Source organism: Toxotes jaculatrix, chromosome 7 (genome assembly GCF_017976425.1).
Source record: "Toxotes jaculatrix isolate fToxJac2 chromosome 7, fToxJac2.pri, whole genome shotgun sequence".
Taxonomy (NCBI): Eukaryota; Metazoa; Chordata; class Actinopteri; family Toxotidae; genus Toxotes; species Toxotes jaculatrix.
Genome location: NC_054400.1, coordinates 23,597,849 through 23,611,901, shown reverse-complemented (window position 1 = coordinate 23,611,901; position 14,053 = coordinate 23,597,849). Strand labels below are relative to the sequence as shown.

General features: G+C 41.1%; 1 protein-coding gene across 3 annotated transcripts; it reads right to left on the bottom strand.

Annotated features, from left to right (window-relative positions):
* Window positions 1-279: 279 nt before the first annotated feature.
* cdca2 (cell division cycle associated 2) lies at window positions 280-13,368 on the bottom strand. 3 transcript variants are annotated; one of them, XM_041043289.1, is made up of 15 exons: window positions 13,215-13,368; window positions 12,454-12,646; window positions 11,990-12,126; window positions 9,388-9,553; window positions 8,827-8,969; window positions 8,230-8,376; window positions 6,605-6,734; window positions 5,535-5,863; window positions 5,193-5,244; window positions 5,025-5,099; window positions 4,507-4,643; window positions 4,190-4,255; window positions 3,877-3,948; window positions 2,275-2,449; window positions 280-2,093 (listed from the first exon to the last, which is right to left on the bottom strand). In XM_041043289.1, exons 2-15 carry the CDS (start codon window positions 12,644-12,646, stop codon window positions 1,153-1,155), a joined length of 2,763 nt encoding a protein of 920 aa, XP_040899223.1. In that variant the 5' UTR covers window positions 13,215-13,368; the 3' UTR covers window positions 280-1,152. The 3 variants fall into 3 exon arrangements, with proteins under 3 accessions (XP_040899223.1, XP_040899224.1, XP_040899225.1); XM_041043290.1 differs by having other exon boundaries at window positions 4,190-4,252; XM_041043291.1 differs by lacking the exons at window positions 11,990-12,126; window positions 12,454-12,646; window positions 13,215-13,368 and adding an exon at window positions 9,819-9,946.
* Window positions 13,369-14,053: the final 685 nt, after the last annotated feature.

Below are 14,053 nucleotides of genomic sequence, written 5' to 3'. Positions count from 1 at the left end.
GAATCTGAAACTCAATTTGTTACTGCTCTCTTCGTTCCTCTCTGACAGATGGATGGGGCCAGTAAAGAGGAGCTGATTTGAATCTGTAACTGGTGGAATCTGAGGTTAGAGGTCAATTTACTTCCAGACATTTGGCTGTGTTCAAAATGTAGATCAGAATGGTAATTTATGTAGTGAGTCATCCAGTTATGGCTAAAGGTTCTGGTTAATGTGAAAGGAAAGCTGCTCTACTTGAACTGAAGTGACCACACAGCTGGGACATCACATTTTGTGGAGATAGCGGCTGTTTTATTATCTGGATGAATTCCTTTCAAATGAGTCTTAATCATCTGTTTAAATGAACACAGTTTGGTATAACGGGCCGTCTTCACATGCAACAAAGCATTTTATCAGTCTAACAAGGTACACTTTAACATTTCAGGAAACTCACTGAGAACACCAACTCATATTTAATTTGATGTGATGCATAAGATCATTTCAATTGGACTGGTTATCACTATTAATTATCAGCTGAATATTAAAACCATTAAAAGCTCAGATACTATAATGTCTGACTTCCTTTATGTCAGCAGTTTGGATCACGGGAGGAAAAAAAAAACCCAACACTCAAGTAGCAACAAATAAACAGAATTATTCGAGCCTATTAATTTGAATCTGTGTATAAGGCACATTCTCTCCCTCCATTACTATTCCATTAACCAAACATCCTCCCCCCAGCCTTTCCTGACAGGAGGTGAATGCCGTACAGCCATCTTCATCTATCCACAGAGTAGATATTGACTTGGAGATGCTCGATTCAGTGACTTTGGAGAGGGAGACTGAAGATGCACTGTGATTACCAGCTGAGAGGTTGGATATCGATCAAGAGGTGGTCAGCAGACATGACTGGGCTCTCAGTATATTGACTGGCTTGGTTACCAGTGGGAATCTGGCTACAAATGACTGGTCAGCTCTAATAATTCACACAGAACAAAAGCATTAAGGCTTCAGATCATGTAAAACAATCAGCCCGTTCTTTGGAAAATCCTCCCATTTAATTTGAAGAAAACAGGCCGGTTAGGTATGTGTGACAGCGTAATGAGTGTACCAGTTATCTCCCTTTAATCTCGGCTCATTCACAGAGACAGTGTCCCATGTGATCAATTTAAAGTCTCATGAAGCATTGTCTTGTGTCTCCTCAGGGACTGAAGGTTGCACAGGTAGAGCAGCACTGAGCCGTCGGCCCCGGGTCCTCCTGCGGGCCTCTTTACTGGAGTCGGGGGAGGACCGAGGCACCCAGGCAAGACCTGCACTGTTGTCGCTGTGGACCACATTGCTCTGGTTCCTCAGGCTGCGGCGTACAGAGCGCTGCCCTCTAGTGGCGACAGGTTTGAATACATCTTCAAAATTAAAGTCGGCCTGCCAGGGGGCCAGGTCGACATTAGCTACATCCTCCTCTTCCTGGCTGTCAGAGCTCGACTTGTTGCTTGCTGCTTGGTCTCCCTGCCCATTCTCCTCCACTTCATGGCTCATTTGGTGCTCCTCTATCTGGTCCCCCTGCTCCTGCCGGTCAGAGCTGTTTACACAGCTCCTTCGGCCCTGCTTTGCTTTTCTTTGCGGTGTCTGAGCTGGCAGGCTCAAAGTGTGGTTTAGTTCTTCACCTGAGGGTGGGCAGGTATTTAGATCAGCGTGACATTCTAATTTCCCATCTGAGTCTGTGCTCGGTGTATGTGCAGAGGTCTTGGCATTAAGTTCAGTGTCAGCTCCCCCCTGTTCAGGTGCAGCGTGGTTCACTGGGGTTTCCCTTGATGCCTCAAGGTTTATAGAGCTTTGGTCTTCACCGTGCTCCTCTGTCTTTTGAGTGGTTTGGTCCTGAGGCCTCTCACTGAGCAGGTCACAGTCAGCAACACTGACCTTCCTTTTCTTCAGTCCTCTCCCTCTGACCCTCTGCCCTGGCAGCCCTCTGACTTTCCCTACATGGCTTTCTTTACTGTATTTGGAAGATGTGACAGAATCTTCTAAAGGTTTTTCCAAGGCGTGTGTCACAGTGAGCTCACTTATCGCTTGAATGTCGTTAGCCATCTCAGGGTTCAAGTGGGTCTCTGGATTCGAGGCTGTTGGGAGAAATGGAAGATATGTTCACAACCATACATGTTGAAGGGTTGTATGTAGTGGAAAATGTATATAGGAAAAAATACAGAGATCACAATGTTTTTTTTTCCATCCAACAGCTAAGAAACAAAATCCATTAATTAACAACTGCTTTTAAAACTGTAAGACAAAGTTTGTTGTTGCCTGAATGTCCTGTGCAGCTCGTAGACAGACTCTGCTGTGCTGCTGGAGACTGTCTGATGAAGGACAGCCTCTCGGTGATGGGACTCAGGGTGGGGTTCTTAGAGGCGTATGCCCGAGAGCCGTACAGGGAGCGGTCCACATCCCTGTTCCACCGACGTGCTGCTGTGGATGTCATCTGTGGAAACATGATCTGCATCGTGAGCAGCTCTCTGCTCCTTCTACTGAAAAGGTTTTATTAGATCGTAAGTATCCTCTCATGATATGATGTAGAGTGAGTACTATTTCTTGTGCATCTAATCAATGGCACACTGATTTACAGTGAATGTGATTATACTGAGTTGATTCTTTGAGGTCATTTTGATATCATCTTCCAAACGTGCAAACATGTTCTATTTGTTGTTGAGTCTCAGTTACAGTGGGTCAGAGCTGTGTCACCTTTCTGGTCTGTCCTCTGATAATTAACATCTAATGTGAATGACACCATTGCTTTAATTAAAAAAAAAGCTGTTTGGTTAATCTGATGGCTAAGAACCCGTTTAGACAGATACACAGGCCTAACAGAGCCTGTATGTACGGAGAAAAAACCACACAAAAATAAAACTACAAAGCTGTTAGAAGAGGCACACACTACAGGCTCAGCAAACTGACTGTTGTAATGTGACCCAGTCAAGATAGCTACAGCTATCCAGACTGCAGATTGCCTTCAAATAACTGGTCTGATGCACTGGAGAATGTACTGTCAGCCACGAGCCACCACATGTTAATCTTGTCTGAATGGGCTTAAAACTTAAGTCAGGTGATATTCTGCATTTTTTTTATTGTCAACAAATATCATAAAACACTAAAACCAGAAATGTATTGTGTGTTCATCCAAAGGCTGGTTCATCTCTGTCGAAAAACTATTAAAAACACATCAGTGAGAAACACCATTGTACTGGGCGACGCGTTCCTTCATTATGATGAACACGGGCAGTGTAATTTAGTTTGAGTCGATTCCACATATGCTGTTGTGGAGCTGTAAAGACTCAGCAGTGCATCAAACCAGCCACTGAAAACAGTCCCTAACAAACTGGCTCATTAGTTTTTTCAGAGTGAATGCTTGTACTGTAATACTTGCCGGTTTTCACAAAATTGGAATTCAAGGATTTGGTGTTTTCTAAAAATTAAACTTTATGTTAGGGTTTGTTTTTTTTACATTTTACATTATTTGGTTTTGGTCTTTTCACAGGATTTGTTGACTATAACTAATAGTGAACACAAAATATCACCAACCTCATACACACCAGCAAAAATACACTTTTGTGCCGTTTTGCTGCTTTGTGTGTTTGATGTGTGACATCAGTGCAGGTTCGAGACTCATTCACCACTTGGGACAACTTGATGAAATTCTTTAAGACTTTATAATGGAATTCTTGTTATTTATGAGCATATGGTGAGCATGACACAGATACACACTGATCTCTTCTTTAACTTAGGTAAAGTGAGTTGTAGTGAGATTGTGCAGCCATCAGCTGAATGCCTGCCTCCCAGAAAGACGCGTCTGCAGATCCCTCGGTGAAGTGGTGTAAAGAGAAATCAAACGAGCAGACTCCGCCAACTCACCTTCATCTTCCCAGAGGCCAACTTGGCAGCAGAGCGTGTCGACCTCTTCGCAGGTTCGCTCTCCTCTGGTTGCTGGGGGAGCGCAGAGTTGGCATGAGGATACATTATATAGAGAGTGTCTCTGCCACACACACTCACACACATAAAGTGGATATCCTCAGATTTGATTAAGTTCAGATCCAGAGGAATTAAACAGTAGATTAGATAGGACCATGTTATGACCCCTAAATTATTAAGAAAGACAATCTCGTCTGGTAAATGGAAATTTCTGCAAGTGAGATCAAGCTGAGAGCAGTTTGTGGTAATAGCAGACCTTTCTCTTTCGACTGCTGGAGCGAGCTGGAGCCTCACTGGTAGATTCACTCTCTGGTTCTGGCTGCTAAGACAGAAATTTAGAAGTTTTTGGTGCATAAAATGGAGATTTCATAGGATGAGGTTCTATGGAGCAAGCAATAATTACTTTGGCAATATTAACAGGCAGTAACTGTGTAAATGTGAAGCAGGGTTTTGCTAAAAATATATCCTCTATACCCACAATGACCTATTCAAGAAAGTAGTTAAAACAACAACAACAACAACAACAACAACAACAAAAAAAGAAAAAAAACTAAAGCTATAATGATGGCAGACCTTTTTCCTTCGGTTGCTAGATCTGAGCGGAGCTGGAGCTTCAACTCCTGGCTCAGGTTGCTTCTCCTTCTCTGGTAAGGATGCAGGCTCATCCAGGACATCCATCATGGAGGTTGTGCTGGGTTTAGTCTCGGACTCTGAGGAAAAAAAATCAACAGTATTACAGCTGGAATTACAACTGTTTGTGACTTGAGCTGTAGGTAAACGTGGGTTAGCACGATAACGGTAACCAACAGACAAATGAATGGATCACATAACTTTGATATGGCTGAATCCAAATTAAAAAGTACTGTACTCTCTTCAATTCTATTCAAACATGTTAGACTGTGGTTTAACATGTTTCAACACTTGTAAACTGGTTACTGGCTTTGTTTTTAAAACTGACCCCTGAACACAACAAGTCTTATGGACTGACACTCCTGGATTTATCAGGAGACAGGAGAAGGCAGAGAAAAAGGGAATGACGACATAAAGTTAAGTGACGATGAAAGGGGAAAAAAAGTGAGATGGCAGTTCACCTGTCATTATCTGAGAAAGAGACTCTTCATGGAAAGCAGTGTTAAGATTCAGCGGCTGAGAGTCCCACGTACATTCTGAAATTTGAACATATGGTGAGAGCTGTTATCATGCAAACAGTTTAATTAAATTCTTCAGAGACAATGAACTGTGACACTGTAATAATCAACCTGTATCACTTGTCACTGCAGAGTCAATCTCCTCCATTGAAGGGAAAATAATCTAGGACCAGAAAATAAAGAACAACAATGTAACTCAGTGATGAATTTAACATGTACACTTTAAACAAGACAGTGAGTCACATCCTGCTGCTTCCAAATAATACACATTTATCAACAACACAACTTTTACACACTGTATAATTTATAAATAATAAAATTCACAATTGATCCCATTTCCTGAATGTTTGTGGCAGTGTGTAACCCCATCATCCAGGTTACCTCAGTGTAAATGTTCAAGATTTGTAACCAGCATTTTATGTACAATCCAAACAATCCTGGTGTCCAGTTTACCTTTCCATGCTTCTCCTCACTGTCCTCTCCCTCAGACTGCATTCTGCTGTTGCGAGGCATTGCAAGTGTAGGGGAGGCACCAAACACGGTGGGGCTGCTGAGGTCCGGCTGAGCTTGTGGTGTCTGGCATTCAATCCTCTGTGGTGTCTTCAGCACCGAGCGCAGCTGTAGGCCCCCGCCTGGTGTGGCTGCTCGGGCCGGTGTGGCCCCCTTCTGCAATGGGGTGCTGGGCGGAAGGTTCTTATCAAAGAACTCAGGAGAGAGTGGACCTCCAAAACGCACCCTCTTTATCTTCTTAACTGTGGACATCCCAGTGGAGTCATCCTCTCCTACCCAGAGAATAAAACCTTAATCGCACAACTAAGACACTTGTTTTTTCTGCTCTTTTATACATGTATGCAGAGGCAGAAAGTAGGGCCTCTTTGCTATAAACTCTTAAGACTGTAAACATGGTTCTTGGTTTTAGTAACAGCTGACAAACCTCCCAAATACCTCACAAAAAAAAAAAAAAAAAAAAAATAAAAAAATATATATATATATATATATATATTACAGATATTTTCACGCTAATTTGACAGTTAAATAATAAAAGACACAGGAAACAACAACTGATTTATTCGAAGATATTTTGTAGTACATACAAGAATTTTATAACTCAAGTTATAATGCATGATATCTGAGGTACTAAAGGGCCTACCTATCTACCTGTAAATAATGAAGTAGATTTTGTCACTATAAAAATGGAGTTGCAGCATTTTCATACCGCTAGAATTTCTTTCCTTGGTCACGGCCATGTCTTTGGTTTCAGTACCAGGACAGGTGAATTTGCTAATGCAGAGCTAGTAAGTGCGACTATTTTCCCTGGTGCTAAAACACACATGGTGTTCTCTAGCAAAGGAAACTCAAATGGCTGTTAATTAATATGAATTTCCTCTCCAAAAATACAACTTGGACACACTCCTGGCATGAAGCCTGGATAAGCTACATCAAGGTAAGCTTCAAATGCTGGGCTAAACCAAGATAAAAAGCCAGTTACTCTAGCATGGCTGCAGAGAGCAGTGTGTGTTTACCTGTGGGCTTCATCTCCAGCAGAGAAGGGAGAGAGGGGATGTGGAAGGGGGAGGCAGGAAGAGCTAGTGAAGCTACTGCAGGATCATCAGGCGGTGGTCGGCTGGGGCTTTGGAGTTCAAAGTCACCATCCTGTTGAGAGAGAATACATGAGATCCCTCATTCTGCTCGACTGCAGTTTGAGAAGCTTCACAAAACAGGTTTTAAAGTAAGAGTTACTGAAATGTAAAGAATCTGCAATCATACTGGCTGTGAAATGATCCTTATTCCCTCTATAGTCCACTCATCTAATGAAGGTAGAATAAGGTTTGACATTCTAGAAAATATACCTTATATAACTTTCTTGCTAAGAGTCAGATCTATCCCACACTCATGGCTCATCTTAGACAGGTGCAGTGACTTCCTAAAGTCTTTTGAGGTCCAGGAAATTACTGTGACAGGCCAAGAAAATGGTCTAGCACCTGACTCCCTGAAAAACCACAAACTGATGCTTTTACAGTTGTTTGTGTATGTATCAACAAACAAGATAGAATTAATTAGTCAGAGATATAGTTAATTAGTCAGCTCTAGAGGTGCTGCTAAGCAGATTTATACAACGTGGACAGAGCCATGTGCCCCCCTGTTTTGAATAAGCATATGTCCCATAATGTCAAACTATTCCTTTAAAAGTGATCTGCTGACAAAAGAAGTGCTGAAAATGTCAGTCTTATAAACTGAGATAGCGGTAGTCTAAAAACACACACAATCAATACTGTGGCCTAGTACAGTTTGTTTTTGTGTTGCCACTTTCTCAGTTCATAAGTTAGTGTCATTATATCAGAGTCACAGTCCCCTCGGCAGAAGTGCTTCTGTTTTAAATTGAAACATTTTGTTGTGTAGACCAAATTTTACTGCACAGCAGTCAGCGCTGACCTCAGTGACAAATAAACTGCCTCTCCTCCAGCTGCTTCATAATAAAAGCTAACCAGTGGTCCTATGGTGGAAAACTTTGCTTGCAAAATGTATCAAGAGCAGGAAATGTTCTCTTAACACACAAATACAGCTCTGATATGGCCGCACAAAAGCAGACCAGAAAACTGAGGGTGTTATGTCTTAGATGAAAGAAAGAACAGGGATGTAGCAGAGGAAAACAAAAACACCTCAAACCACAGAGAGTACTTCAAGGTTCCTAAATCCAGTAACACTTTTAAAAACTGCTCTCTCTTGCTTACATGACCACACATGTTGAGCACTTTCAGGCGAGACAGTTCTCGGGTTAAGGGAGGAGACCGTCACAGTTTGACTCTGTTCTCAAGCAGGGTAACAATATCGTAGGTCTGCCTTGTTATCACCTACTGTGTGGCCTCTGTTGAGACGCGTTTGATTACTGCTTGGCGCCACATGACAGAAGTTACATGAAATTACATGTTTCATTCAGACAATTGTGCGTTTGGTTGGTTAATGTTACAAATATCACCTCACATCGCTTCATGTTGGCAGTTTAAAAATTTCTGCTTGAATTCTTACTGAGTCTAGCTGTGCTGGATTTTAGCTCTGTGTGTGTGTGTGTGTGTTTTCAGAATTTCTCTGTAATTCACAACAAATTTTTGTGTGTACTGATGTGATGCAGACAGGATTAAGACCAAACCTGTTGGCTCTCAGTAGGGGAACAGGCCTGGTGCTCAAAGTCAACACGTAGGGGTGGAGAAACAGGCCCAGCTTGGGCCTCTCCCACAGCCTCACTGGATGGCAGTGGTCCTTGTGTCAAAACCTGCGTCACCGGCTCTTTGTTCTCCTGTGGACATGATTAACAAATTCCCACTGCTTTCACTCTGCTGCACCACAACAGCAAGAACACCTCTCTCATGGGTAAAGAAAATAATTAATTTACCAAACTGTTGTTTTCGTGTTTTGAAGGATACAGAATATATAAAACCTGACAGTGCTCTTTACAAAATACAAGCAAAAGCTCCAAGTTCAAAAACCAAAGACAAAGAAGAAGATGCAGCAATAAATAAATAAACCTCAATGTGCAACACTTAAATCAAACTTGGTTTTGAGAGAGTGCTTTTTTCTTTTTTTGGATGCTTGTGCTCCAAAAGCCCTGTGTCACACTGAGATCTACCATTCACAGTGGAGTTAAAAATAATCAGTGGGTTCAATGGAAACCAAGTACAGAGAAGTAAAACCTTTTAGTTAAATAATTTACAGCAGTCATGTAAGTACACAGTCAGAGCGAGTTTACCTCCTGCTCCTTCAAATTGAAGTGGAGGATAGGAGCGCTGGCCTCTCTAATCTCCACCTCGCAGCCTTCACGGGGGCCCAGGCACCTCCTCTTTCTGGGTGTGGGCGTCATCATCGGTGGGTGGTTCTCCTTGCTGTTCCCATCTGAGAGGGGGGGGAAAATAAATAAATAAAATAAAAAAGACCTATCAAAAAGAAACATTAGATAAACATACAAAAACAAATGGGACTTGGGGACACCTCAGTTAAATAAAAAATAAAACATCACACTGCAAATAAACATAAAATGCTTGAATAACATAACATAACAAAAAATATCAAAGGAATGGAGATAAAGTCTCACTTCAGCAACAAATAGCTCAGAAACTGGCCCATTCAGGAGGCTGACCAAGCTCAAAAGGAATGACTGCTGTAAGATGTTGTCAGAGCCAGGCTTAAACTGTGCTATGCATTAATCCACTGCTTTTGAACAGAGCCTCCAGACATCATAAAGAAATCCTACTGGCACAGATCCTCTTTGAGAGATGAAACTATTAATCCTGTGGCAATGAGGCAGCCTCACCACATAGATAATCTCTTGTCTTGATGCATCCTCCAGTGTTGCTGTCCTGCCTTGGCATCGGATCACAGACCTCACTCTCCTCCACATTCATCAGGCTCTGGAAGGAGGCCATCTTCTGCCTCAGTGTGGAGGCGACCCGTGGAAGGAAGGGGCTACTTCTGACATGCTGAGAGTTGAGACAGCAAAAACAAACATATCTGCTCAGTGATGCAGCTTGACAGGTCATAGACTTCTGAAATTACAGGAGTGGTATTACTGAGAGGCAGCACATATATCACACAGTGCTTCCACCGACAGTCCAGTAATATGATGGTTGGCTAAGCCGTGCATCATCTAACACCTTGAGAATATTCTGTCACCATTCACACAAGAGTAAAAAAGCACTTTTCTGAAATATGACCCAAAATGTGTCTCTTTAGTATCAGACTCACCACCTGCAGACTTGAGAATTGGTTTTCACGGTGGAAGAAAGTACAAAAAGACAACAGGAACTTCTTAAACCACCTCTGCAGCATAGTGCACTCCTCCACTGCCCATTACAGGCGCACTATGTTCCAAATATGCACAGCTTTCATTAGTTTCCTGAGCACAAGCCATTTGTGCTTATGAGCTGATTAATTCCATTGGCTCAAATTTTGCAGTGCCCACCTCCTGTCCTTTATTGGCCAGATACATGCTATCTTACGCAATGACTGAGCTAGGACAGATATTCTATAATTAGATATCTATACATTTCAGCTAAAATTCATATGCACAACAGCATTGTGTGTCTTGAGTGATTATAATTTAGAATATAGGCCACCATGCTGCTATGCTGACAAACAATATTAGTGTAAACAAAACTAACAGCATCAGAAAACAGCTTTCTATCCTTAGTCCAACTAAAAGATGTTTAAAACAACTAAAGCATGTTTTGGTTTGGAACATACCAAGAATAAGGAGAGACAGCAGAGGTGGATTATGGTGTACAAGTGATTTGAAAAGTGTAAATGGCTGTTATTGTTCATGCCACACAGACCTCGTTATTATAGCACACTGTCACTGACACTGTCAACATGAAAACAAATAACTTGTACTAGCAAACTCTCATGTCTACAGGGTGTGAGTCTGATAATTAAATATTGCATCGGGCATCACTTTAATGAGTCCTCTGTGGACTTTTATTTTACATTCACTTTCTATGTTAATGTATTCAACATGGCAGAAGAAACAGAGGTTCAAGCATTATTACACTTTCACATGGTTTGACCTCTTCACATTGATCTTGTCAAGGCCTGTTTTGTAATTACAGTGAAGCCAGGGATGGTCCCACATTCTTGAAGGCAATACACACTCACTGAGTAATACTGACTAGTCTATTGTATTCATTATAACAGAAGTGAAGATTTCTCCACAAAGACACACGTTGTTCTAAACTCATCAGAATTTGGAAAGCGATGAGCCCGTTTTTTTCTTTATGTAATTTTATGTCAGTCCATATAAATGAATTGGTCTAACTCTACTTTGTATTGATTGATAGTGCTGAGGGGTGTCAGTTATTTTCTTTAGATTTCATTCCATTAGTTTTGTGTGTGTACATATGGGTGAACATGAGTGAAGCTGAGTAAAGTTCTGTGGGTAAATTAAGGTTATCTCTTCATAAAATTATTTATTGTGTATATCGTAGGCTAACTGATCTACACGAGGCAGAAGAAGTGTTTCTGTGAATTCATTCACATGTGGAAACATAAACATAATATGTTCACATGAGAAAATATAATTATTACACATTTGATCACTTTCTAAGTTCTGATTCATTTAGAGCAGCTTGTGTTTGGTATAGAAATCTGTTCAATTCCATGTTTATCTCATATGATCTTTGCTGAAGTGGATATGTAAAGTTAGTACAATAGAACAGTCAGTATTACTCAGTGAAAAGAATATGTACTGTGGGTTGCCAGACTTGGATTTTCAGCCCCACAGCAATTCCCTGCACATAATATTGTTTTATTTAACAGCATTTGCCTGAAGTCACTCTGTCATTCAAACAGCGCTGTCACAGTGGGAGCTCCATCATTTCTCTTCTGCTTTGTTCATTTAATGCATTAAGCTAATGTGCAGGCATACTGCTACTCTCTATATTAACACTTCTTGTGTGTGCTTCGTAGACACTGATCATGGCTGCACACAGCAGCTCAGTGGATCTGGGCACAATAGTAGTAATCTTACATAAGCAACTGTGTTAGACAAGTTGGACATGATAGCCTGTCTCCCCTCAGGTCGGAATATGGTAATTTTACTGAAAATGATGTTAACACAACATTGCTTTACAGGGGGCTTTGTTTACACAAAGCAAAATACTGTTTTTAAAAACCATCCGAATATATTGCACTGCAGACAGTGAGGAAGCCAGTGCACAGTTCACCGCGCATATAAAGGCCTGGAGTGAATATATTACATATATTAGAACAATTACAGAGAAAGTATCAGTTATATATTTCACTTTCAATACTGATCACACAGAGCTGGCCAAAAGGCAACAAACCTAAACACTGCCTCATACTCCAATATGATGCAACAGCGGTGCAAGATTTTCTCAAATGTATCCTGAGAAGCATCTCACCTCTGGAGTTTGGTGGGTTGGTTGAGTCTTCATCTTCTGTTGTGCCATGAAGCGGATGAGGGAGTTTGTCTCTGGGGAGCCCCGGACACCAATACTGGACCGCCGCCTTGCCTTTATTTGTGCAAGACGAGACTTATCTATAGCAAGAGAGAGCAGAATGCGATTTTGGTAACTTTTTTGGTAACTTTTTTTTTTATCTCTGATTTTATGCATCAGTGGTACAGAAGAGTAAATCTGTTACCGTTCTGGTCACAGATGTGACTGCAGTGTGGTTTAACATTCTCACATTTCTTTTTGAATGGTTTTAAATCCTAATAGTACAGATTACAACAACCTCTACAGTGTTTCTACAGCTTTTGGTCTCTTCCAGTTGCGACTGAGCACAAAAGAATCAATACAAAGCAAACTCTTCTGTTTGTGGAAGGCTTTGCTGTTTAGCATCAAGTAAGTACCAGTCCTCTCACCTTTGTGGTTTGATGATGCTGCTGGGGTAAAACTCTGGACAGAGATGCCAAACTGACAAGGTGTGAGCTGGGAGAAATTCAGGGGGGCTGATGTGCCATTTAAAACATGAGGGTGGTCCTCTTCAGAGGGGGACAACATTTTATCCTTCTGATCTCCCTCAGTGCCAGAAGTGTTCATCTCCATGGTAGCCATCTGCATAGATAGTTTGAGTAGATCTTAAAATTCAAGAGCAGCTGAACCACAAGGACATGTAGAGTGTCACCAGTAGCTATTAGGTGAAACTTAAGATGGATGACACCAGAGGACTAAGCCAGTCACCTGTATTTCCATAATACACTGTTCCAATTCAGGTCATGATTTTAGGCAGTGGCAACGAACAACATGAATTCAACATTTTGTATGAACAAAATTTCATGCCAGAATCTATAACGTTACAAAAAGTAATGTTCCCTTAACTTTAGCCGGATGCTAATATTAGCTGATTGCCCCCGTTAACATAAGAAAACAGGCAAATATTAAGTTCAAAACGTCCCGCGTGTGCTATAATAAATGCGTTTATTGAAAGAATAATGCACTGAATGGGTCGGTAACATATAAACACCTACAGTACACGGCTGCAGGGCCGTTACTATCGCCGACTAACCAAGGAAAATAAACTAAAGCTACGTGTCGTTTGACGCTAGTCTCTTCATACTGGACGTTAGCTAACAGCAGTAACAGTAGTGTAAGATAATGGAGTGACAACAAGTAAAACACTTACCTTGTACACTTAAGGTAAATTATATATGTTTCTGCTGTTAAAATATATATTTAAAAAATCACATACAGCCTATAATGTCATAAAAAGGCCGTTCATTTGTCATCACATGTTCCTACAAAATAAATACGATAAAAAAAAAAGGGAGCAGAGACGATTCAAATCACGCTCCACGCCACAGCCGGCGGCGACAGTAAGTGGATCACTCCGCGAAGAACTCCGACACACTCCTAAACACACGAACAACTTCAAAACACTTTGTGTATTATGTAATCTTGTTTAAAATCCGAATGACAACTACGCGCTTTGTTTAAAAACAAAGAAACAAAAACGTCGGTAATAACCGATAGACTGTATAGTTCGGAGGAACTAACTTCCGTATTTTTGAGCGTTTGAAAGGGGCCGGAACCGAGGCCGGAACTCGTTTAATATGAATTGGCCAATAGAAATACCAGACTGGAGACCGCGTGCCCTCGTGAAGACGGCACAGGATGGATAAATGTTTATTTTCTGATTTAATTTATTTAACATAAACTGTCCACGTTTCATGTTTTTTATTATCAACAAAATTATCAGATTATAGAAGCTGAAACAAAACAAAACATAACTAAAATTTACAGACTTGACTGATTTGATAAACTTGTGATAAAAATCAGTTCCCCGTTAATTTAGACTGGTTTACTTTCAGGTGCATGATGGGAAGTAGCAAACAAACTCAATCATTTTGACGTTTTTAGGTAAAATTAAAAAAAAAAAAATTTTTAACACAAGTGATTGAGCTGGGATGGAACTTGCTCCCTCGACTGCAGGGCCCCATCTGCTACTGGCTGTCTTGAAACCAA

Coding starts and splice junctions, on each gene's coding strand:
- cdca2 (XM_041043289.1), bottom strand. CDS start 12,646: ATGGCTACCATGGAGATGAACACTTCTGGCACTGAGGGAGATCAGAAG. Junction 5,245..5,534: donor GTGAGGAGAAGCATGGAAAG/GTAAACTGGACA, acceptor TTCTGGTCCTAG/ATTATTTTCCCTTCAATGGA. Junction 2,450..3,876: donor TGGCCTCTGGGAAGATGAAG/GTGAGTTGGCGG, acceptor ATGTTTCCACAG/ATGACATCCACAGCAGCACG.